The sequence below is a fragment of the Pan troglodytes genome, chromosome 21 (assembly GCF_028858775.2).
Source record: "Pan troglodytes isolate AG18354 chromosome 21, NHGRI_mPanTro3-v2.0_pri, whole genome shotgun sequence".
Taxonomy (NCBI): domain Eukaryota; kingdom Metazoa; phylum Chordata; class Mammalia; order Primates; family Hominidae; genus Pan; species Pan troglodytes.
This window is the reverse complement of record NC_072419.2, coordinates 62,825,086-62,850,741: the sequence shown is the minus strand read 5'-3', so window position 1 is coordinate 62,850,741 and position 25,656 is coordinate 62,825,086. Positions and strand designations below refer to the sequence as shown.

General features: G+C 46.9%; 2 protein-coding genes across 2 annotated transcripts in view; both read right to left on the bottom strand.

The window, feature by feature from the left end:
• Window positions 1-20,737: 20,737 nt before the first annotated feature.
• On the bottom strand, window positions 20,738-24,091 carry FAM209B (family with sequence similarity 209 member B). Its single transcript, XM_514738.8, has 2 exons — window positions 23,662-24,091; window positions 20,738-21,086 (listed from the first exon to the last, which is right to left on the bottom strand). The coding sequence occupies exons 1-2, from the start codon at window positions 24,037-24,039 to the stop codon at window positions 20,820-20,822; spliced, it is 645 nt and encodes a 214-aa protein (XP_514738.5). The 5' UTR covers window positions 24,040-24,091; the 3' UTR covers window positions 20,738-20,819.
• Window positions 23,699-25,656, bottom strand: part of RTF2 (replication termination factor 2) — a 67,989-nt gene continuing 66,031 nt past the window's right edge. The window contains exon 9 of the transcript XR_001712306.3: window positions 23,699-23,829. The gene's annotated coding sequence lies outside the window, so the exon portion shown is untranslated. The remainder of the gene's footprint in view (window positions 23,830-25,656) is intronic.

Here is a 25,656-nt window from a genome sequence, read left to right as displayed (position 1 = left end):
CTCTGAGGGAATTTTTGCCTTTCTTTTTTTGAGATGGAGTCTTGCTCTGTCACCAGGCTGGAGTGCAGTGGCAAAATCTTGGCTCACTGCAACCTCTGCCTCCCGAGCTCAAACCATCTTTCCACATCAGCCTCTTGAGTAGCTGGGACCACAGGTGCACACCAAAACATCTGGCTAAGTTTTGTATTTTTTGTAGAGACAGGGACTCACTTATGTTGCCCAGGCTAGTCTCGAACTCCTGGACTGAAGCCATCCACCCACCTCAGCCTCCCAAAGTGCTGGGATTACAGGCATGAGCCACCATGCCCGGCCTGAATTTTTGTCTTATAAGAGATGATCTTGCACCATCAAAAAAGGTTAAAGGATGTTCAGTCTATTCTGTCAAAAAGGCAGGAGAATACATAGCACGGTTCATAAGACTAAAATTTTAAAATTCTTTATCGAAGGGATTTTGTTTCCTTGGGTGTCCACAGCACCTTTTTTGGTGTGATAATGAAGGATTGTTCCTAAGCACCTGGTACTTGCCAGGCTCCATGCTAAGGGTTTCAAGAGTAAATACTTCACTGAATCCTCTCAATGATCCTGCTCTATTCGAACTGCACTTTGCGATGAGATTCAGAGAGGTTAAGGGACCTACTTAAGGTAACACAGCTGGTAAGAAGCAGCTGTGGTTTAGGAAGGCAGGACTTCCAGCTTCCAGCTTCTATGGCTTCTCCACTGCCTCACACTGTCACACTCAATGGCTGACTCCTCATCTATGCGTTGACAAAGCCCTGGTGCCTCCAGAAAGCTGGCCTGGAGTGGAGAGTTAAGTGTCTGGGAGCCTTCCCTCCTGAATGCCACATTTCTCTCCACGTTGCATGGAATGGCACCAAAACTTTTTTTTTCTTTAAGACGGAGTCTACTCTGTCTGACACAGTGGTTCACGCCTGTAATCCCAGCACTTTGGGAGGCCAAGACAGGTGAATCATGTTAGGCCAGGAGTTCAAGACCAGCTTGGCCAACATGGTGAAACCGCTTCTCTACTAAAACTACAAAAATTAGCAGGCATGGTGGCGCATGCCTGTAGTTCCAGCTACTTGGGAGGCTGAGGCAGGAGGATTGCTTGAGCCCAGGAGGTGGAGGTTGCAGTAAACTGAGATCATGCCACTGCACTCCAGCCTGGGTGACAGAGCAAGACTCAGTCTCAAAAAACAAAAAACAAAACAAAAAAAACAAAGATGATCAGGTCCCTGATATAAAATTGTGTACTATTTGCGCATAACTTACACACATCCTCCTGTGTACTTTAAATGATCTCTAGATTACTTATAAATGTAAATGCTATGTAAGTAATTGTAGTTTAAATAGTTTAAAACAATATGCTACATTGTTTTAAATTTTTTATTATTTTTTATTGCTGTACTGGCTTTTTCTTTCTTTTTTTTTTTTTAGAGACAGAAGGCTCTGTCTCCTAGGCTGGAGTGCAATGGTGCGATCTCGGCTCACTGCAACCTCTGCCTCCGGGGTTCCAGCGATTCTCCTGCCTCAGCCTCCCAAGTAGCTGGGATTACAGGCACCCGCCACCATGCCCAGCTAATTTTTGTATTTTTAGGAGAGACAGGGTTTCACTATGTGTTGGCCAGGATGGTCTTGAACTCCTGACCTCAAGTGATCCCCCTGCCTCGGCCTCCCAAAGTGCTATGATTACAGGCATGAGCCACCGCACTCGGCCGTATTGGCTTTTAAAAATATTTTTTATTTGAGGTTGGTTGAAGCTGAAGGCCTGAAACCCATGGATACGGAGGGCCAACTGAATCTGTTGTTTAAGCCACCTGGTGACCTGAAATGATATTTTGTTACAGCAACCCGAACAGACTAACACAACCTTTGTTAGATGATGATTTGAGAATATTTTCTTCCATTCCCTCACGTTGTTTTTTCACTTTCTTTCCCTTTCCTTTGAAGCACAAAAGTTTTTCATTTTGATGAAGTCCAATATCTATTTTTTCCTTTTTGATTTCTTGTGCTTTTTGTTGCATTGCTTTGGAATAAGAAAAAAAAAGGGGGGAACATTTTATGAAAAAAAAGCAGGCCCAGACATACTGCAGCCTATTCATGCAGTGACATTCCTGTCCACGGGGAGCTAACACTCAGTCAGCATTCCCATGGGGTTGACTCTTCCATTCGTCTTCCTCTCTGGCCTTTTTCCAGGTTGCAGGAGAAGTCTTTCATGTTCTGATGAGCCAGATGGCACAACAAACAGCTTTGAATTTAAGTGGGATGAGTCATCACTTAAATGTACTTAGAAATGCTAAAATTAGTCCAGTGTAAGCCATTTCTGCTTTCTGTTTTCAGTTTCTCTGACTGGATGTGCCAACAGTGTTTGCTGACTGTAGAGTAAACCCCAACACTGGCAGATGGTGGTTGTGCTGCTTGAAGTGGAGATGGGCAAACCCTGCCCAATCTAGAAAAACGTGTACCATGTGTGTTTTTAATAGCAAAACATCGGGGAAACCTAGACATCCACCAGTAGGGAACTGGTTAAATTATGATACATGTAAACCAGAATAATAACAGCCAAATATATTGAGGGTAGAGAGTTGAATATGTTAAGCAGGAAAAACTTTTCCTCTACCATCTTTGGTTCGGTACCTGGGATCTGCAAATTAAAGCAACAAAGGACAGATTAACAGGAGAAAAAGCATATAATTTTTGTTAATATTTACATGCATGAGAATTTATAGAAAAGAAGTAAAACTCAAATAAATGGTTAGATTCAGGCTTATATAACTTTTATTTTTGACACAGAGTCTTGCTCTGTTGCCCAGGCTACAGTGCAGTGGTGTGATCTCAGCTCACTGCAACCTCTGCCTCCCATGCTCAAGCCATTCTCCTGCCTCAGCATCCTGAGTAGCTGGGACCACAGGCACCACCAACACGCCCAGCTAATTTTTGTATTTTTAGTAGAGACAGGGTTTCGCCAGGTTGGCCAGGCTGGTCTCAAACTCCTGACCTCAGATGATCCCCCTTGGGCTCCCAAAGTGCTGGGATTACAGGCGTGAACCACTGTGCCTGATCTTATATAGCATTTTAACAAAGGAAATAAAGTTTGGGTTTCAAGCAATGATAAATTGTAGGAAAGTGACCAGGAAATGGGAGAACTAATGGAAGATAAGGGCTAATATAGTAAGGTTGGTTTATGCAAATTAATATCTTAGTTTATTGAGTGGCCAGGTGCAGTGGCTTATGCCTGTAATCCTAGCAGTTTGGGAGGCCAAGGCAGGAGGATTGCTTGAGTTCAGGAGTTTGAGACCAGCCTATGCAACAAAGCGAGACCCGTCTCTACAAAAAATTTAAAAATTAGCCTGGCGTGGTGGTATGCACCTGTAGTCCCAGCTACTCAGGGGGCTGAAGTTGGAGGATCGCTTGAGCCCAGGAGATCGAGGCTGCAGTGAGCCAAGACCACATCATTGTACCCCAGCCTGGGTGAGAGATCGAGACCCTGTCTCAAAAACAAAAACAAAAAAATTTGGTTAACGTTTCGAGGTCACATTGCGAAATTATTAGTTATATTTGTTGTATTAGTTATGTAATATATAAAACTAATATATAATATTATATAATAAATGAGTTATGATAATAACTCATGTTTATATTTTTGTATTATTATAATAACTCATTTGTTAAGCATTTGCTGTGAGCCGGGCATTGCCTAGGCTTGGCAGTGGAGACCCGATGGTGGTGGGTTGTGCCCTCCGGAAGCTTCTCCTTTAATGCTGTGAGTCAGAAACCCAGTCGCAATGGTAATGAATGTGTAATTAAGGGCAGCGTGTACCCTTGGTAGGCAGGAGCGGGGCTCAGGACCTTTGCACTTTCTGTGCGTGCTCTGTTCCAAAGTGTCCTCTTAAAGGTCTTCCCTGACCATGAAGCCCAGGAGCCCCTCCTCCTGGTGCATCCTTCTTTCTAGGCTGATCCTCTCCTGACATGCTATTGTATATTCCCGTGTCATTGCTGTTGTCTGCTCCCCGTTGTCTAACAGAGGCTCTAAGAGGCTGACAACTCATAGGATTCTGTTACCTCTGCATGCTCAGTGCTGAGAGCCTGCTTGGCTCATGGAAGTCAGTTAATATTTAGAGAACGAATGGATGTCTGGCAAGGTAGGTGGGCTGAGACCAGGCTGAATGGGCAGGGTGGGGAACCCAAAGTTGTGCCCACTGTCCAAGTCACACAGTTTCTGTTCCTTTTTTTTCTTTTCTTTCTTTTTTTTTTTTTTTTTTGAGATAAAGTCTCACTCTGTCACCCAGGCCAGAGGGCAGTGGCGTGATCTAAGTTCACTGCAACCTCCACCTCCCTGATTCAAGTGATTCTCCTGCCTCAGCCTCCTGAGTGGTTAGGATTGCAGGTGCCTGCCACCACACCTGGCTAGTTTTTGTATTTTTAGTAGAGATGGGGTTTCACCATGTTGGCCAGGCTGGTCTTAGACTTCTGACCTCAGGTTATCTGCCCACCTCCGCCTCCCAAAGTGCTGGAATTACAGACATGAGCCACTGCGCCCAGCCTACAGAACTGTTAAGTAGCTCAAACATGATCAGAGCCTGAGGACCCCCTGAAGGGCACCCTGCACAGGCTAGTTTTCTGCCAATGGCCTCCACAGACCTTCTGGTCCATTTCAGAGTGGTACACAGCCCTTCCTGACTGCACGTGTGCCCTTTCTGGGAAGGAAGGCTTGTTGCCCGCCACCCCCAATTTGTCAGAGCCCGCTGGGTCCAGAGTCCAAGTGTTACAGGAAAGGGGTCCTGATCCAGACCCCCAGAGAGGGTTCTTGGATCTCATGCAAGAAAGAATTCAGGGTGAGTCCACAGAGTAAAGTGAAAGCAAATTTATTAGGAAAGTAAAGGAATAAAGAATGGCTACTCCATAGACAGAGCAGCCCCAAGGGCTGCTGGTTGTGCATTTTTATGGTTATTTCTTGATGATATGCTAAACAAGGGGAGGATTATTCATGCCTCCCCCTTTTAGACCCTATAGGGTAACTTCCTGATGTTGCCATGGCATTTGTAAACTGTCATGGTGCTGGTGGGAGTGTAGCAGTGAGGATGACCAGAGGTCACTCTTTTTGCTATTTTGGTTTTGGTGGGTTTTGGCCGGCTCCTTTACTGCAACCTGTTTTATCAGCAAGGTCTTTATGACCTGTATTTTGTGCTGACCTCCTATCTCATCCTGTGACTTAGAATGCCTTCACCATCTGGGAATGCAGCCCAGTAGGTTTCAGCCTCATTTTACCCAGCTCCTGTTTGAGATGGAGTTGCTCTGGTTCACACACTCTGACACAAGCTCCTCTCACGATCAAATCCTGGGATCACATCTGGCCCATGGTAGCCATCAGTAAGTACCTGGTGAATGGGTGATCTGCGGTGAGAGGAGTGAGCTGAGGACAGCTGCTTTCTGGGCTTCTGAGGGATTTGATTTACTCTCCCATGGCTCTCCTTTCTCACGAGGACAAATCCAAAGTCCTTTCAGTAGCCTACAGGGTCTCCAAGGTCCACACCCCACTCCAACGCTGCTCGCGCCTTCTCTCCCTGCACTGGCACCTCCGTCATGCCAGGCTACTCCTGCTGCGGGCTCTCTGCTGGCCCATTCCTCCTGCCGTACACCCTCCCCTCCCAGCTTGTCCTTACAGCTTCCTCTCTCAGTCAGCTGCTTCTCAGTGAGCCCTTCCCTGATCACATTGTTTAAGGCTGTAAACTAACTACCCTGCCCACCACATACACACACACACACGCACACACACACACATGCACGTATGCACATATATGTGCACACAGGCACGCACACACACCCTATTCCCCTTCTGTGCTTTCTCCATAGCACCTACGCTCCCCAATAGACTATGTATTTGGCTTTTGTATTTTCTTACTGTCTCTCTCCCCCAGGAGAATGAAAGCTCTATGCAGGCTGATGGTTGTGTTTGTTTTTAAATCTCTTCATCCCAGTGCCTATAACAGCACATAGAACAAATATACACTTACTGTATGAATGAATAATCAAATGAAAAATGTTACTTGCTAATAAAAATAATGTTACTGTTCCTACTACTATTACAAATGCTAGTTGTGGCCTGAGTGGTGGCTCATGCCTGTAATCCCAGCACTTTGGGAGGCCGGACAGGAGGATCACTTGAGGCCAGGAGTTTGAGACCAGCCTGGGCAACATAGTGAAACCCTGTCTCTACAAAAAAATTAATAAAATTAGCTGGGCATGGTGGCATGTGCCTGTAGTCCAGCTACTCAGGAGGCTGAGGCAGGAGGATCACTTGGACTCAGAGGTTAGGTAGAGGCTGCAGTGAGCCAAGATCAAGCTACTGCACTCCAGCCTGCACAAGAGAGCGAGACTGTCTCAAAAAAACAAAAAACAACCTACAAAACAGCTAGTTGTTGTGCTATTAGTCATTTAGAAACATTCTATTACTTCAACTTACACAATTGTTATCAAAGGCCCCTGAAGCAAAATCTGGAAAAAGGTGTGCTCACTGTTGTCTGTGATGGGCTGTATCTGCCATCTAGTGGCTCTCTCTAGTAACTGCAAGCCGCGTAAGCACCGGTTCTAACATTGATGCTGCGGGGTGAGATGTCAGCCAGCTCTCCAGCCATCTAGCCACACATCAGTCTCAACACTTGTACTAGCATCTCTTGTGAGAATACAAATTGGCACAATCCTTTTAAAGGGGAATGTGGCAATACCTAACAAAACTGCATATGCACTTACCTTTCTAACCTACGATCACTCTTCTAGGTATCTACCCTGAAATTACAGCTTCAGCAATACCAAAATACACAGGCACAAGGTTAGGCCCTGCACTGTTGTTTGTCATTTCAAATGTTTGGATGCTCCCTGCGTGTTCATATCTGAGAGCACAGCTGTGTAAACTATGGCACGTTCACACAATGAAGTTCTGTACAACTGGAGAAAAAGAAAAGAAAGACCTCTGTGAGCTGACATGGAGTAGTAACCTGTGGACATACTGCCAAGCGAAAAAGAGCAAAGTCCAAAAGAATATCCATAGTGTCTACTCTTTTTTTTTTTTTTTTTTTTTTTTGAGATGGAGTCTCACTCTGTTGCCCAGGCTGAAGTGCAGTGGTGAGATCTTGGCTCACTGCAACCTCTGCCTCCCAGGATCAAGCAATCCTTGTGCCTCAGCATCTTAAGTAGCTGGGATTAAAGGCGTGTGCCACCATGCCTAGCGAAATTTTGTGTTTTTAGTAGAGACAGAGTTTCACCATGTTGGCCAGTCTGGTCTTGAACTCCTGACCTCAGGTGATCCACCCACCTCGGCCTCCCAAAGTGCTGGGATTACAGGCATGAGCCACCGTGGCAGGCCCATAGTATCTACTCTTCATGCTATATCCAAAAGGAACCCAAAATGAAATACAAACACTAACAAATGAACCTAACAAATAACAGATGAAATGAGACCCCATCTCTACAAAATAAAAAAAAAAAAAATAGCCAGGCGTGGTGTTGCACACCTGTAATTCCAGCTACTCAGGAGGCCGAGGTGAGAGGATAGCTTGAGCCCGGGAGGTCAAGGCTGCAGTGAACTATAATCCTACCTCTGCACCCCAGCATGGGCAACAGAGCAAGACAGTGTCTCTAAAAAACACACAAAACTACAAACAACAAATAAGTAACACAACCACCTAAAGGGGCCAGGGAAGGAAAAACTCATTAAGTAACTTTGGGTTTTTTTTGGTTTGAAACTGAGTCTCGCTCTGTCACCCAGGCTGGAGTGCAGTGGCACGATCTCGGCTCACTGCAACCTCCACCTTTTGGGTTCAAGTGGTTCTGCTGCCTCAGCCTCCTGAGTATCTGGGATTACAGGTGCGTGCCACCATGCCCGGGTAATTTTTGTGTTTTTAGTAGAGATGGGGTTTCACCATGTTGGTCAGGCTGGTCTCGAACTCTGACCTCAAGTGATCCACCCCCCGCTTGGCCTCCCAATGTGCTGGGGTTACAGGTGTGAGCCACCATGCCCAGCCACACTGGGTAACTTTAGAAGATAACATCGTGACTGGATACTGCGAGGCTGAAGATGAAATGAGCTGTCCCCAAATGTGCAATCTAGTTAATACATATGTTCTTAACGGGCTATGGGTTTGCAACTCTTTATATGTGTACTAGAATTGAACACTATATTAGGATTGCTATAAAGAAATACCTGACACTGGGTAATTTGTAAAGAAAAGAGGTTTAATTGGCTCACAGTTCTGCAGGCTGTACAGGAAGCATGGTGCTGGCATCTGCTGGGCTTCTAGGAAGGCCTCAGGAAACTTACAATCACGGTGGAAGGCAAAGGAGGGGCAGCTACGTCACATGGCCAGAGGAGGAGCAAGGGGGTGAGGGGAGATGCCACACACTTTTAAACAAACAGATCTCACAAGAACTCACTCACTGTCATGAGAACAGCACCAAGGGGATGGTGCCAAACCATTCATGAGAAATCCACCCCCATGATCCAATCACCTCCCACCATGCCCTACCTCCAACATGGGGGATTACACTTCAATATGAGATTTCAGCGGGGACACAGATCCAAACTATATCAAACATATAAGTAAATATAGATCATGAAAGCCAGGTTTCCTGCTGTTGGAGAAAGAAGCTGTAAAGAAGGGGAAGGAGGATGGCTGGAATGAACCCGAAGTGTCTTTCTAGAATGGAGAGGTCAGCATAGAATCATGGTATTTCACATTCATACACCCAGACAGATGCAGAACCATAGCTGTGTTTGGGGAGAGGCTTCATACACCCATTTATATTTCCTACAAGATGGCCTAAGAGCAATAGCAGCCCAATAGCAACAAGCACACCCAGTGACCAGGTCCTGGCTTCTAAACACCATTCTCCAAGAAAAGGAACCTGGCCCCTTGGGGAAGTGGCTGATTCCAGGACGAAGGCAGGCAATGAACCAGATGAGCATGGAGCATCTTGGGTTGCCAGAAAGTAAGGAATTGCTCAGAAGAGGAAGGGGCTTGCTCACATAACATAAGTGCCAACCCAAAGGAGCTCCTAATGCCAAAGGTGGCAAGGTTGAAGCCAGAAAATAACAAAAACATCAGATTTTAATAGAATAAAATAAACACCCATAAGTCCATACTGAAATCCATCCATCAATCAACAGCGAAGGAACAGCTCTTCCTTACAGCAGAATTCCAATCAATAAAAAATGTAGGAGAGGAAAATTGAAATCACCATTAGGCAAGCACCAAACCCTGCGGAAATAGTTGCTGCAGCCAAGGCCCACCGATGCATGCTCAGCTTAGTGGGTGGAAGGCTAAGGAGGCAGGATTGGTGCAAATTCAAAGTAGTTCCCCTAATGCATTTATTAACAACAACGGGGAAAAATACCCTTCCAGAGCAGACACCCATCATAGCCCAGTGAACACCAGTATCGTCCAATGAGCACAGCTAATGTCCACTGTGAGGGGCACAAACACAACATGAACCCCTGGTCCGGGGCACTGAGAAGGCCACCACAGCGCTTCCCCAGCATCACTGCCACACACACACAACCGCGTTCCTATCATGAGAAAACACCCTTGAAACCCACATCGAGGGACATTCTACTGAATAGCCGATCGCCATTCTTCATTGTACAATTGACTGTTGAACCACACGTGTTTGAACTGCGGGTCCACCTATGCTCAGATTTTCTTCCTTCACCACCACACCTGAGACAGCAAGACCAACCCCTCCTCTTCCTCTCCCTCCTCAGCCAACTCAATGTGAAGATGACGAGGACGAAGACCTTTATGATGATCCACTTCCACTTTGGGAACAGTGAATGTATTTTTTTCTTGATTTATGAATAATTTTTTTCTCTAGCTTACTTTATTGTAAGAATACTGTATATAATCCATATAATATACAAAATAGGTATTAATCAACTGTTTATGTTATCAGTAAGGCAGTCAGTAGTAGGCTATTAGTAGTTATGTTTTTGGGGAGTCCAATGTTAAACATGGGCCAAGCATAGTGGCTCACACTTATAACCCCAGCACTTTGGGATGCTGAGGTGGGAGGATCACTTGAGCCTAGGCGTTCAAAACTAGCTTGGGCAACATAATGAGACCCTGTTTCTACAAAAAATTTTGAAAAAGTAGCTGGGCGTGGTGGTGCATGCCTGTAGTCCCAGCTCCTCAGGAAACTGAGGTGGGAGGATCATTTGAGCCCAGGAGCTTGAGGCTGCCGTGAGCTGAGAACACCACAGCATTCCAGCTTGGGTAACAGAGCAAGACCCTGTCTCAGAAACAACAAAAACCAAATGTTAAACATGGTGGTCGGGTGTGGTGGCTCACGCCTGTAATCCTAGCACTTTGGGAAGCCAAGGAGGGTGGATTGCCTGAGCTCACGAGTTTGAGGCCAGCCTGTGCAACACGGTGAAACCCCATCTCTACCAAAAAATACAAAAATTAGCCAGGCATGGTGGTGCATGCCTGTAATCCCAGCTACTTGGGAGGCAAAGGTAAGAGAATTGCTTGAACCCGGGAGGCGGAGGTTGTAGTGAGACGAGATCGCGCCACTGAACTCTGGAGTGAGTGACAGAGCAAGACTGTCTCCAGAACAAAAACAAAAACAAATGTTAAACATGGGTTTTCGACAGCATGGGGCTAGGGGTACCCTTAACTTCTGTGTTGCTCAAGGTTCCACTGTACCAAACAACTGATCACTATCAAGGTCATAAAAGATGAGGGAAGACTGAGGACTGTTCCAGGCTGGAGGAGACTAAGGAGGGATAAGTCAATGCATCCTGTGTGCTGGTTTTGGAACAGAAAGAGCACATTCATGGAGTGAATTTTATTCATGAAGGAAATTCAAATAAAATTGTTAACAGTGCTGTACCAGTATCACATTTCTTGGTTTTCACAATTGTACTGCAGTTGTGTAGGATGTTAAGTTCAGAGACAGCTGGGTGAGAGGGGCACAGGAACTCTGCACTATTGCAACCTTTCCGTAAGTCTGACAGTTTTTTTGTTTTTGTTTTTTTTTTTTGAGACGGAGTCTCGCACTGTCACCCAGGCTGGAGTGCAGTGGCGCGATCTCGGCTCACTGCAAGCTCTGCCTCCCGGGTTCACGCCATTCTCCTGCCTCAGCCTCCCGAGTAGCTGGGACTATAGGCACCTGCCACCATGCCTGGCTAATTTTTTTTTTTTTTTTTGTATTTTTAGTAGAGACGGGGTTTCACCGTATTAGCCAGGATGGTCTCAATCTCCTGACCTCATGATCCACCTGCCTCGGCCTCCCAAAGTGCTGGGATTACAAGCATGAGCCACCGCGCCCGGCAAGTCTGACAGTTTTTAAAATTCGGCCAGGCGCGGTGGCTCACGCCTGTAATCCCAGCTCTTTGAGAGGCCAAGGCAGGTGGATCACCTGAGGTCAGGAGTTCGAGACCAGCCTGACAAATATGGTGAAACCCTGTTTCTACTAAAAATACAAAAACTAGCCGGGCGTGATGGCATGTGCCTGTAATCCCAGCTACTTGGGAGGCTGAGACAGGAGAATCCTTGAACCCAGGAGGAGCAGGTTGCAGTGCGCTGAGATTGAACCACTGCACTCCAGCCTGGGAGACAGAGCCAGACTCTGACTCAAAAGCAAGCAAACAAACAAAAAACAACAACAAAAATTAAAACTTTATACTGAGTACGTGTTACATGCCAAGCCCTGTCCCAGATGCTGAGAATATGGCAATAAACACAATAGACACCGTCCTGTGAAAGACAAGAGAGGCCAGGTGCGGTGGCTCATGCCTGTAATCCCAGCACTTTGGGAGGCCGAAGTGGGCGGATCACTTGAGGTCAGGAGTTCAAGACCAGCCTGGCCAACACAGGGAAACCTCGTCTCTACTACAAGTACAAAAATTAGCCGGGCGTGGTGGTGCACACTCGTAATCCCAGCTACTCAGGAGGCTGAGGCAGGAGAATCACTTGAACCCAGGAGGCGGAGATTGCAGTGAGGCGAGATGGCACCACTGCACTCCAGCCTGGGCAACAGAGTGAGACTCTGTCTCAAAAAAAAAAAAAGAAAAGAAGACGAGAAACAAAACCATTGTTCATGCTCTCACACTCACCACATTCTACGTCTGGTTACTATAATGTATACGTGTGTGTCAGTGGGGGTGTTTCCTACACATCAAGCAATTCCCCAGCGGACACCAGCTGGGGGTCCTCCAGTTCAATTCTGACACTACCTACCTGGAGACAGCATCAGATCCCACAGGATGAAGACTCAGTCCCAAGACTGCCTCCCACTTCAGGCAACACCCACAAGTCCCAGGCTGAATCTCTAACCAAGCGGGTAGAGATTGAGAGTTTTCATGACCTGCTTCTCTGGCTTGATTAATTTGCTACCGTGGCTCACAGAACTCAGAGAGACACTAGTCATGTTTTTTTGTTTGTTTGTTTCTTTGAGATGGAGTCTTGTTCTGTTGCCCAGGCTGGAATGCAGTGGTGCAATCTCGGCTCACTGCAACCTCTGCCTCTCAGGTTCAAGTGATTCTCCTGCCTTGGCCTCCCAAATAGCTGGGACTACAGGCGCCCACCACCACGCCCAGCTAATTTTTTGTATTTTTAGTAGAGACAGGGTTTCACTGTGTTAGCCAGGATGGTCTCGGTCTCCTGACCTCATGATCTGCCCACCTTGGCCTCCCAAAGTGCTGGGATTTTTTGTATTTTTAGTAGAGACGTGGTTTCACCATGTTGGCCAGGATGTTCTCAATCTCTTGACCTCGTGATCCGCCCGCCTCGGCCTCCCAAAGTGCTGGGATTACAGGCGTGAGCCACCACGCCCAGCCGCCTTGTTTTTTTATTGTAAAGGATATTGCAAGGGATACAGATGATCAGCCAGCCGGAAGAGGTACACAGGGCATGGCGAGGGGGAAGAGGGGCGGAGCCTCCATGTCCTCCCCAGGAGCGCCACCTTCCATGAACCTCCAGATGCTCAGCTATCCAGAGGTTCCTCACACTCTGTCCCTTGGGTTTTTATGGAGGCTTTATTACATAGGCATTACTGATTACATCACTGGTCAATGGTGATCGACTCAAACTTCAGCCCCTCTCTCCTCCCCGGAGGTTGAAGGGTGGGACTGAAAGCTCCAACCCTCCAATCACAGATTTTTTAACCTGTGATTAAAAAAAATCACAGGTTATTCCATCCCGAGGCTGTCCAAGTGCCCTCAGCCACCAGACATCACTTGGGAAATTCCAAGGGGTTTAGGAGTTGGATGCCAGGACAGGGGGAGGGATGAAGACCAAATATTTATTTCTGATTATGAATTACAATATCACAGTCCCTGTCTATGGGGAGAAGGCAGAAACAAGAAACAGGTTAACAGAAAGCATAATGTCCCATAGTAATAGGTGCTGCAAAAAGAAAAAAAAAAAAAGAGGGTGGGGGGAGGGGGGAGGGATAGCATTGGGAGATATACCTAATGCTAGATGACGAGTTAGTGGGTGCAGCGCACCAGCATGGCACATGTATACATATGTAACTAACCTGCACAATGTGCACATGTACCCTAAAACTTAAAGTATAATTTAAAAAAAAAGAAAGAAAAAAAAAAAGAAAGTCGGAGGATGTGATAGGAGAGATGGGAGGGGCCCCGTTAGCTGGGCTGCCAGGGAGAGCCACCCTGAGGGGTGACCGCTGAGCAAAGACCAAAGTCACAAGCCTACTAGCCAGCAATGTGGTATCTGGAGGAAACATGCCAGGGAAGGAAGCCTGTGCAAAGTCCCTGAGGCAGAAATGAGCTTGGCACATGCAGCTGGGAGGGGACTATTCACAGAGCTAGGAGGGGACCAGGTCCTGTGGGCACCTGCAGGCCAGGGGGGTGGGATTGAACACCACTGTGAGCACAGTGGGAAAATAGAAAGGGTTTAAATCCATTGTGATACATCCCCCATTATAATTATTTGCATATTATCGGTACTTATGGTTTGCTGTCTATCTCTCCCATTAGAATACATTAGAATATAATGTGAAATTTCATTGTAAAATGTTGGCCACTGTATTAGTCCGTTCTCACGCTGCTATAAAGAAATACCCAAAACTGGGTAATTTATAAAGGAAAGAAGTTTAACTGACTCACTGTTCCACAGGGCTGGGGAGGCCTCAGGAAACTTACAGTCATGGCAGAAGAGGAAGCAAATGCATCCTTCTTCACATGGTGGCAGCAAGGAGGAGAATGACAGAAGTGCAGAGCAAAGGGGAGAAAAGCCCTCACGAAACCATCAGGTCTCATGAGAACGCAGTCAATATCATGAGAACAGCCCTGGGGAAGCACCCCCATGATTCAGTCACCTCCCACAAGGTCTGTCCCCCAACACGTGGGGATTACAATTTGGATTACAATTCAAGATGAGATTTGGGTGGGGACACAGAGCCAGACTCTATCAGCCTCTAATTCAAACTTTCAAAAAAATTACTGTGGGCTGAAATGCACTTACTCCATGATCCAGAAATTGTACTTCTGGGCATTTATCCCAGAGTCATGAAGACTCGTGTCCACACGAGAGCCTGTGCATGATTCTCCATAGCAGCTGTTTATAATACCAAAGCTTTCTGAAACAACCTACGTGTCCCTCCATAAGGGGATGGTTCAACAAAGTGGGACACGTGGTACTCAGTGACAGAAAGACTTGAACTCATGGTGTGGGTAACAACCAGGGACCTCAAAGGAGTTAGGCTAAGTGAAAAGAGCCCCTCTCAAAAGGTCGCAGACTGTATGATTCCACTTATAGAACACTCTCACAACAAAATTATAGAGATGGAAATTAGTGGTTGCCAGGGGTTAGGGATGGTGGGGAAGGCAGCTTGGTGCACAGAAATCCCTGTGGTGAGAGGACACTTCTGTATCTTTTTTTCCTTCTTTGTTTTTACATAGCCCTAACATAAAGATCATTTTTAAAAAAAATTTTTGAGACAGGGTCTCACTCTGTTGCCCAGGCTGGTCTCAAACTCCTGGGCTCAAGTGATCTTCTCGCCTAGGCCTCCCAAAATGCTGGGAGGCATGCACCACCACGCCCAGCCCTTCTGTATCTTGGTGGTGGTGGTGATTACCAGAATCCATGCCGGGGATAAAACAGCCCAGAGCTCTGCAAACACACGTTGCTCCGCGTCAACTCCCTGGTTTTGGGATTGACTTACCTAAGACGCAACCACAGGAGGAAACTGGGTGAAGAGCACACGGGACCTCTCAGTGCCACCTTTGCAACTTCCTGTGAACCTATTATTATTTCAAAAGAAAAAGTTAAGAAAAATTACTGTGGGCCAAACAAACATGGTATGGGCAGGGGAGGTTTGGTGTCTGAGCCAATAGTTCATAGCCTCTGCTTTCAAGGGACTGGGTGTTCTCATTCTTGATCCATGGCTGCTGTTTCTTTGGTCTCATTTCCCTGGTTCAGAGACCCAGTGACTACGTCAAAGGGCAAGGTGGACGTGTCAGCTGTGGTATCAGAAGTGGCAGATGGAAACATTTTGTGTGTTTGTGTGTGTATGCATGATGTATTCATTTTTAATTGCTGTGTAAAAACTTGGCCATAAGTGTAGTGGCTTACAACAACGCCCACTTATCACACAGTTTTTGTGGGTCAGGAGTACATGTAAGGCTGGCGGGGTCTCTGCTTAGGGTCCCACCAGGCAGAAATCAGGTGTCGGTCATGGCTGCTCTACCATCTGAGGCTCAGGCTCCCTCTTCCAAGCCACTGGTTGTTGGTGGAATGCATTTCTACAGCTGTAGCACTGGAGGCCACGCTTTCTTCCCAGCTGTTGTCTAGGCTTTCTTTCGGGTCCTAGCGGACACCCTCATGTCCCTACCATGGAACCCCCGTGGTCTCACAATACCGCAGCTTCCATCTTCAGGCCGCCAGGGAAGTCTCGTGGTTACTATGGGGTCTTACGTAAGACAATGTCATCATCTTCACAGCTCCCACCACACTCAAGGGAAAGATTACAAAAGGTGAGTGCCAGCCGGGGGCAGTGGCTCACGCCTGTAATCCCAGCACTTTGGGAGGCCGAGGCGGGCGGATCATCTGAGGTCGGGAGTTTCAGACCAGCCTGACCAACATGGAGAAACCCCGTCTCTACTAAAAATACAAAATTAGCCGGGTGTGGTGGCGCATGCCTGTAATCCCAGCTATTCCGGGGTCTGAGGCAGGAGAATCGCTTGAACCCGGGAGGAGGAGGTTGTGGTGAGCCAAGATTGTGCCATTGCACTCCAGCCTGGGTGATAAGAGCAAAACTCCATCTCAAAAACAAAAGCAAGCAAACAAAAAACCCCCCAAAAACCAAAAGGTGAGTGCCTCTTGGGACCATCTTAGAATTTAGCCCACCACCCGCATCCAGGTTCATGAACGAGGCCCTGTCCAGTGGCCACGTCCCCTCCTGTGTAATGCTCAATTTTTTGTTAGCAGCAGCACGATGCCTCCATCACCTCATGCTGGAGCAGCGTCTTTGCAGCTGGGTCCCATTCCTGGTATTCACACCCGTGAGTGACTTGTTTCCACCCAGTAGAGCATGGCAGAGCTGATGTCCATGGCTCCCATGATGACATCACATTGTGAGGCCCCTGTTGTATGAGTGACTCACTCTAGAATCTTACTCTCCTTATTGGCTTTGAAGATGCGAAATGCCATGAGTCCTACAGCTGCAAGGGAATGCATTCTGCAGACAGTCTGAGCTGTCAGCCTGCTCTGATAAACACTTTAGGATTTAGGCAACTACAGTGATCAGCAGTTATCATTTATGTATCAGCTTCTCTTTTTATTTTTCATTTTCTTTTTTAAATTTTTAAATTTTTATTTTTTTTTGAGATGGAGTCTCACTCTGTTGCTCAGGTTGGAGGACAGTGACATCGTCTCGGCTCACTGCAACCTCCACCTCCCTGGTCAAGCGATTCTCCTGGCTTAGCCTCCCGAGTAGCTGGGACTACAGATGCACACCACCATGCTCAGCTAATTTTTGGATTTTTAGTAGAGACGGGGTTTCATCATGTTGGCCAGGCTGGTCTTGAACTCCAGACCTCAGGTGATCCACCCACCTCCGCTTCCCAAAGTGTTGGGATTACAGGCATGAGCCACCACACCTGGTCTTATTTTTTTTTTGAGACAGGGTCTCACTCTGTCACCCAGCCTGGACTGCAGTGGTGGTATCACGGCTCACTGCAGCCTCGACTTCCCGGGCTCAAGTGATCCTCCCACCTCAGCCTCCCTAGTAGCTGAGACTGCAGGCATGCACCCCCATGCTCGACCAGTTTTTTTTGTTTGCTTGTTTTTGTTTTGTTTTTTCTTTTCTTTTCTTTTTTAAGACTTTTTCTCCCAAGGCTCCATTATCCAGACTATTCTGTGTATTTTTTATAGAGTTAGGGTATCACCATGTTGCCCAGGAGTGTCTTGAACTCCTAGACTCAAGGGATACTCCTGCCTCGGTCTCCCAAAGTGCTGGGATTACAGGCATGAGACACCACGCCAGGCCTTAATTTCTCTTTTTAAACCACAGGGTGTGGTCACAGAATTTGAGTTTATGCTATGACAGTAGAGTTGAGTAACTTTAAGATATGGCTCCAAAAATACATCTAATGCATTTTAGCATGAAAATACTGCATGAAATTGACTGGATTGAGAAAACACTATTTTCTAGGCAAAACTGTGGTCTGCACAGTGTGTATTAAGCTAGGCCAAAGACATGGAGGATACCATTTTTGAGGCATTGTTAAATCCAAATGTACAGCAGATTTTGTTCTAATTTACATCCTTGGTGCACTTGCTCTAAGGAGTTTTGACAATTTCCCCTTTTGGAGGATCCCCATCTTTAGTTGCTAGTGCCCTGGAGGGAGCTATACACAAAAATGTGGTTTATAGGCTGGGTGTGGTAGCTCATACCTGTAATCCCAGCACTTTGGGAGACTAAGCAGGAGGATCACTTGAGCTTGGGAGTTCAAGACCAGCCTGGGCAACAGACTCTACAAAAAATATCTTAAAAATATTAGCCTGGCAAGGTGGTGCATGCCTGTGGTCCCAGCAACTAGAAAGGCTGAGGTGGGGCCGGCCACGGTGGCCCACGCCTGTAATCCCAGCACTTCAGGAGGCTGAGGCGGGCGGATCACCTGAGGTCAGGAGTCAGAGACCAGGCTGGGCAACATGGCGAAACCCCATCTCTACTGAAAGTACAAAAATTAGACACTTGCCCAGCTCTCTTGCCCAGGCTGGAGTGCAATGTTGCGATCTCGGCTCACTGCAACCTCCACCTCCCGGGTTCAAGTGATTCTCCTGCCTCAACCTCCCAAGTAGCTGGGATTACAGGCATCCACCACCATGCCTAACTAATTGTGTATTTTTAGTAGAGACGGAGTTTCCCCATGTTGGCTGGGCTGGTCTCGAACTCCTTTCCTCAAGTGATCCACCCACCTCAGCCTACCAAAGTGCTGGGATTCTGGATGTGAGCCACCGCGCCCAGCTTCTGCTTGTTAACATATGAGATTAGCATAAATTAGGGGTTGGCAAGCTTGTCCTGTAAAGGGCCAGTTAGTAAATATTTGTGGGCTATATTGTTTTCTGTTGCAATAATTCAAGCCTGCCATTGTAAGCACAAAAGCTAGACCCACAGACAACGTGGAAATTCTGTGGCACAAAAGCAGCCATAGATAATATGTAAATTAAAGAATGTGGCTGTGTTCCAATAAAACTTCATGGGTGCTAAAATTTGGATTTTATGTAAGTTTCATGTCTTCAAATATATATTATATATATATATTTGTTGCCATATATATATGTTGCCATATATATATATGTTGCCATATATATATATATATATATATATATATATATATATATATATATATATATAGCAACAGGTTCTCACTATGTTGCTCAGGCTGAACTCAGACTCCTGGGCTCAAGCAATCTTCCTGCCTCATCCTCCAGAGTAGCTGGTACTACAGGTGCACACCACCACACCCTGCCTGATATTTTTAACCACGAAAAAATATAAAAATCATTATTAGTTCACAAGGCTGTACAAATATAGGCAGGAGGCCAAATTGGCCTGTGAGCTGTAGCTTGCTGACCGCAGATCTAATAGCTACTGGTTAAATGAAGACAATCTAAAACCTGCCCCATCTTGAGATTACTGGTTAAAACCAATTTTTTTCTTATCTGGATTTCTTCAGAGTGGGCTGTGACAATAACTCACATACTCTGGTTTGCTTGAAAACACTCATAAATAATCTGGAAGGCAAAAGGAGTAATCTTGGCTCCTTCCATTTCCCCCATATTGAAAGCTGAGAGTTAAGACAAAAAGCAAAATGTTCAAGGACATTCTACAAGAGGTCCACCTCCTACACATGGAGAAAATCACATGTGCAGGGAGGATCCTGAAAGCCTTGTGCAAATAATGGGAGCACGGACAAATAAAGGAAGGTGGCAGAGATTCAGGACTTCTCTGTCAGGCACCAGAAGTTTGGACTGAAGTGAAATAAAGGAATTTCCATGGTGTCCCACAGCTAACTGTTCTCTCCAGCCACGCACAAGTGTGTGTGGCCTTTTATTTATTTATTTATTTATTTTTGAGATGGAGTCTTGCTCTGTCGCCAGGCTGGAGTGCAGTGGCACGATCTCGGCTTACCGCAACCTCCGCCTCCTAGGTTCAAGCAATTCTCCTGCCTCAGTCTCCCAAACAGCTGAGACTACAGGCGCCTGCCACCACGCCCAGCTAATTTTTGTATTTTTAGTAAAGACGAGGTTTCACCACATTGGCCAGGATGGTCTCGATCTCTTGATCTCATGATCTGCCCCCTCAGCCTCCCAAAATGCTGGGATTACAGGCTTCAGCCACCGCACTCGGCCACAGGTTGGCCTTTTAAATGAGGGAAGGTCGGCTCAGGGGTCAGTAGGAGACTTACAGCCCTAAGTGTGTGCAGAGTCAGCCACACTAACATGTAAAATATCCACATTTTAAATAAGTATGATAAAGTACATATCAACTGATTGGGGAGCCCCTGGTTAGCACATCTGTATCCAAAACCCCAATGATATAGAAAGGATGAATTGTTTTTCCCTTTTTTTTTTTTCTAATTTAAAAATAATAGAGAAGGAATCTCACTATGTTGCCCAGGGTGGCTTCAAACTCCTGGACTCAAGCAATCCTCCCGCCTTGGCCTCCCAAAGTGCTAAGATTACGGGTGTGAGCCACCATGCCTGGCCTCTCCCTTCTTCTTAATCCAACTACTGACAAATGTAACTGCCGGTTTGGTAGAAGGAAAAGTCAATGCATGGAACCTTTGACATGGAATGAGTGAAAGGACTCTTGTGGTGAGAGAATCAGATAACTCTAGAATACACCCCTCCTAATTGAATCATTTTACCATTTTAAAACTATCATTAACGCCGTCTTTTGTAATAAATCAAAGATAAAAAGCAGTTCTGTATCTTGCACAAATAGATACTATAGACAGCGAGAGTTTGCATGGAAGTGACGTCAGCATCTTATCCCAGATTTCCCTAGCTCCATCATCCACCGGCGGCCATTGCACGGAAGCACGAGCTCATCACGTACTATTATGTAGCTTTCGGTGCTCTCCTCACCACCCACAGCTCTAGACGACATGAGAGAGGCAAAAACAAAACCATCACTGCTATGGCTACTGGTCTCCCATTCACTTTTTCTTCTAGTGAAAAAAAGAAAAGAAGCAAGCTCTCAAACATGGAAGTTCTTTTCTTCAGAATAGTTTTATTAGTTTGCATACAGTTTGTCAACACTCAACTTTTTTCTCTCCTGACACACAAATCCATTCAGCTAGAGCTTTCTTCTCCCCATATTTTACAGATCGTGACATGGTATGGATCTGCAGGCATCTCTGGCCTTCGAAGCTTGAGGTTACTGCCACTGCCTGTTGCCATGGCACCTTTAAGATTCCACACTTCGGACACAAATTTCAAAAGCTCCACTTCAAGTTCGTTTAAGGTATTGAATACACAGTCTTTGTAAAGAGAAGCATTTTGATTTTTCTTTAGTGGAGTGCGAAATGGGAAGCCTCGAAGGCCAGGAGGACTCTGCTCCTGTCGAGAAAGATATTCAAGGTCAATAATATCATGGACTTTGCTGGTTTTGACACAGTTCCAAGACAGTTGGGCTCATTTAAGAAAAGATGGTTCTAGCAGTGCTCGAGTGCAGGCACTGGCAGACTATGGCCAAATTTGGCCCTCCACCTGTTTTTGTAAATAAAGTTTTATTGGCACACAGTCATGCTCACTCATTTCTATATTGTTTAAGGCTGCTTCAAGTTACAACAGCAGATTTGAGTAGTTGCAAGGAAGACCGTACTGCCCACAAAGCTGTAAATATTCACTCTCTGGCCCTTTACAGAAAAAGTTTGCCAATCCTTCCTCTAATCAGTTTGGGCACAGGATCATGAAATGCTGGGTCTTTCTAGGGGAGAATACACTTTCTTTCCCTTTCTCCTTCTACTTGAAAGAATTGTTTATGGTCACTTTGAGGCCCAGCTCTTACTACTTTACACCTTCATCTCTTTTTTTTGTTTGTTTTTTTGAGACACAGTTTCACTCTGTCACCCAGGCTGGTGTGATCTTGGCTCACCGCAACCTCCGCTTCCTGGGTTCAAGCAATTCTTTTTTTTTGTGAGACGGAATCTTGCCCTGTCGCCCAGGCTGGAGTGCAGTGGCATGATCTCGGTTCACTGCAACCTCTGCCTCCCAGGTTCCAGCTATTCTCCTGCCTCAGCCTCCCGAGTAGCTGGGATTACAGGCACCCACCATCATGCCCGGCTAATTTTTGTATTTTTGTAGAGACAGGGTTTTATCATGTTGGCCAGGCTGGTCTCGAACTCCTGACCTCAGGTGATCCACCCGCCTCGGCTTCCCAAAGTGCTGGGATTACAGGCATGAGCCACCACCCCCGGCCGGGGTTCAAGCAACTCTTATGCCTCAGCCTCCCAAGTAGCTGGGACTACAGGTGCCCACCACCATACCAGCTAATTTTTTTTTTTTTTGAGACAGAGTCTCACTTTGTCGCCCAGGCTGGCGTGCAGTGGCACGATCTCAGCTCACTGCAACCTCTGCCTCCCAGGTTCAAGTGATTCTCCTGCCTCAGTCTCCCGAGTAGCTGGGATTACAGGGGTGTGCCACCACACCCGGCTAATTTCTGTATTTTTTTTTTTTTTTTGAGATGGAGTTTTGCTCTTGTTGCCCAGGCTGGAGGGCAATGGCGCAGTTTCGGCTCACTGCAACCTCCACCTCCCGGGTTCAAGCGATTCTCCTGCCTCAGCCTCCCGAGTAGCTGGGATTACAGGCATGCACCACCACGCCTAATTTTGTGTTTTTAGTAGAGACGGGCTTTCTCCATGTTGGTCAGGCTGGTCTCAACTTCCTGACCTCAGATGATCCGTCCACCTCGGCCTGCCAAAGTGCTGGGATTACAGGCATGAGCCACTGCGCCCAGCTTTTTTTTTTTTTTTTTTGAGACGGAGTCTCACTCTGTCACCTGGGCTGGAGTGCAGTGGCTCCATCTCGGCTTACTACCACCTCTGCCTCCAGGGTTCAAGTGATTCTCCTGCCTCAGCCTCCCGAGTAGCTGGGATTACAGGCGCCCGCCACTACGCCCAGCTAGGTTTTGTATTTTTAGTAGAGACAGGGTTTCACCATGTTGCCCAGCTGGTCTCGAACTCCTGACCTCGTGATTCACCCGCCTCAGCCTCCCAAAGTGCTAGGATTACAGGGGTGAGCCACCGTGCCTGGCCTAATTTCTGTATTTTTAGTAAAGACGAGGTTTCACCATGTTGGCCAGGCTGGTCTCAATCTCCTGACCTCAAGTGATCCGCCCGCCTCGGCCTCCCAAAGTTCTGGGATTACAGGCATGAGCCACTGTGCCCGGCCTACACCTTTATCTCCTTACAGAAGTCTCATATTTTGTTGGGATGATATCATTTCCATTTAGCTCAGGAATTTGCAGTAAGTCAAACACTAGGAAAAATGTAAAAAGCAAGGGAACAGTGAATTTGGCCCTGTGAATAATATAATTTTGACCTTCTAAAACACACCATAAGTTCTTTATTTTGAGACAGAGTCTCAGTCGCCCAGGCTGGAGTGCAGTAGTGTGATCTCAGCTCACCACAACCTCTGCCTCCAGGGTTCAAGCCATTCTCCTGCCTCAGCCTCCCGAGTAGCTGGGATTACAGGCACACGCCGCCATGCCCAGCTAATTTTTGTATTTTTAGTAGAGACGGGGTTTCACCGTGTTGGCCAGGCTGTTCTCAAACTCCCGACCTCAGACAATCCACCTGCCCTGGCCTCCCAAAGTGATGGGATTACAGCATGATCCACTGCGCCCGGCTGAGTTCTTGAATCTATCCTACATTTGAAAAAATCCATCTAACCAGAAGAACTTTGAGCCAAGAAACTAGAGGTCATCTTCCACTGTTTGTCCCAGTATCTGTGGATCTGGGGACAATTGTCTTCACTAAGGATACATCAGGAAGTGAATTTGCCAGCTTTGCCCAGGACCATGAGGTCGGTTCATTATACCCAACGGTGCCGCCTAGACTCACTAGAACATCCGTTTCCCTGAGACTCCTGAGATTGAATCAATATGGTGTAAAAAAAATGGAGCCATCCTTACCTTATTCTTCTCACTGTCTCTTTGACGCTTCAGTATCACAAACGGCACAACAGCAAACAAAAGCCAGAGCCATTTGCTCCCAAGCCAGCCTTGGGTGTGCTCTGGTAGGTTCTGCCGAATCCGAAAGTGCTCTCCACACGGCACCTTCCCCTGGGGTTCGCTAGTTTTCTGTCTCAGAGAAGAGAACATAAAGGCATAGCTGCAGGTGAGGCACAGAAGCAGGACCAGGGACGATTTCAGCGTCCACATGGTGAGCAGAGATGGGGAAGGGAGTTGCTCATGACGGGTTTGCTTGCCCTCGCAACTGGGAGACTGGGCACCTGGTGCCAGGCCCTTGGTGATGTCACAGAGGCCCTGAGCTGAGGCCACCCTGGCCATTGTGATGATTTCAGGACAGAGGTTACAGGTCACAGGGGTCGCCTGGGAGGAGGACTCAAAGGGAGATGGGGGCATTTCCAGCAGGCAGTCAGAGAGAGAGGATAGGCACGACGGGGTGCCAATTCCCTGCCAGGGGACTCTTTCCAACCCTGGAGCTTTTGCTGGGAGAGGCCATCATGTTTTTGTTTTTCATTTGTTTGATCCAAACACTGTGATGAGCAGAGGGAGATGCCATGTGCCCCGTGGGGCTGAGTTAAATGGGAGAGAAAGATATTAAACCACCGGCTACCTACAAACTCAGAGCCACCTATGTGTTTTGTTTGGCCTATGTTGTTTCTAAAAATTATTAGTCAGTACTTAAATGTTGTGGGGGGTGGGTATTTCACTTTAAAAGTCCAGGTTTCCGGCTTCCTTTGAAAATATAAGAGCGTCGCCACGCGCAGCGGCTCACGCCTGTAATCCCAGCACTTTGGGAGGCTGAGGCGGGCAGATTACGAGGTCAAGAGATCGAGACCATCCTGTCCAACGTGGTGAAACCCCGTCTTTACTAAAAATACAAAAATTAGCTGGATGTGGTGGCACACGCCTGTAGTCTCAGCTACTTGGGAGGCTGAGACAGGAGAATCACTTGAACCCAGGAGGCAGAGGTTGTGATGAGCCGAGATCACGCCACTGCACTCCAGCCTGGCAACAGAGCAAGACTCTGTCTCAAAAAAAAAAAAAAGAAAGAAAAAGAAAGAAAAGAAAATATGAAGAGTTCTGGAAGCACTGGGCCCACACTGTCATAGAACCAGTCTTCTGCTAGAGCCAAGTGAAATCATCCATCCTGTGGCCATATTCCCTCCACAGTCCCCACCACTCCCTATTACCACATACCATCATTGACAGCAGCAGTGTGTGCCTGCCTTGGGTTAAGAGTATACTTTGGAGCCAGGCCCGGTGGCTCACACCTGTAATCCCAGCACTTTGGGAGGCCAAGGTAGGCAGATCACCCAAGGTCAGAAGTTTGAGACCAGCCTGGCCAATATGGTGAAACCCCATCTCTACTAAAAATACACAAATTAGCCAGGTGTGGTGGCATGTGCCTGTAATCCCAGTTACTCGGGAGGCTGAGACAGGAGAATCACTTGAACCCGGGAAGTAGAGGTTACAGTGAGCTTAGATGGCGCCACTGCACTCCAGTCTGGGCAACAGAGCAGGGCTCAGTCTCAAAAAAAAAAAAGAAAAGAAAAGAAAAAAAGAGTATACATTGGGCCAGGCACAGGGGCAGGGGCTCACACCTGTAATCCCAGCACTTTGGGAGGCCAGGGTGGGCAGATCACCTGAGGTCAGGAGGAGTTCCAGACCAATCTGGCTAACATAGCGAGACCCCATCTCTACTAAAAATACAAAAATTAGCCAGGTGTGGCAATGCACGCCTGCAATCTCAGCTACTTGGGAGGCTGAGGCAGGAGAATCATTTGAACCTTGGAGGCAGAGGTTGCAGTGAGCTGAGATCAAGACACTCTACTCCAGCCTGGGTGACAGAGTGAGACTATGTCTCAGAAAAGAAAAAAGAGTATAGTTCGATTAAAATTGTGGTAACAGGCCAGGCACGGTGGCTCACGCCTGTAATCC

Bases quoted from the DNA above. Each gene is read 5' to 3' on its own strand.
- FAM209B (XM_514738.8), bottom strand. From the start codon at position 24,039: ATGGCCAGGGTGGCCTCAGCTCAGGGCCTCTGTGACATCACCAAGGGC. The intron at 21,087-23,661 runs GTAAGGATGGCT...CTTTCTCGACAG, and splicing joins GAGACAGTGAGAAGAATAAG to GAGCAGAGTCCTCCTGGCCT.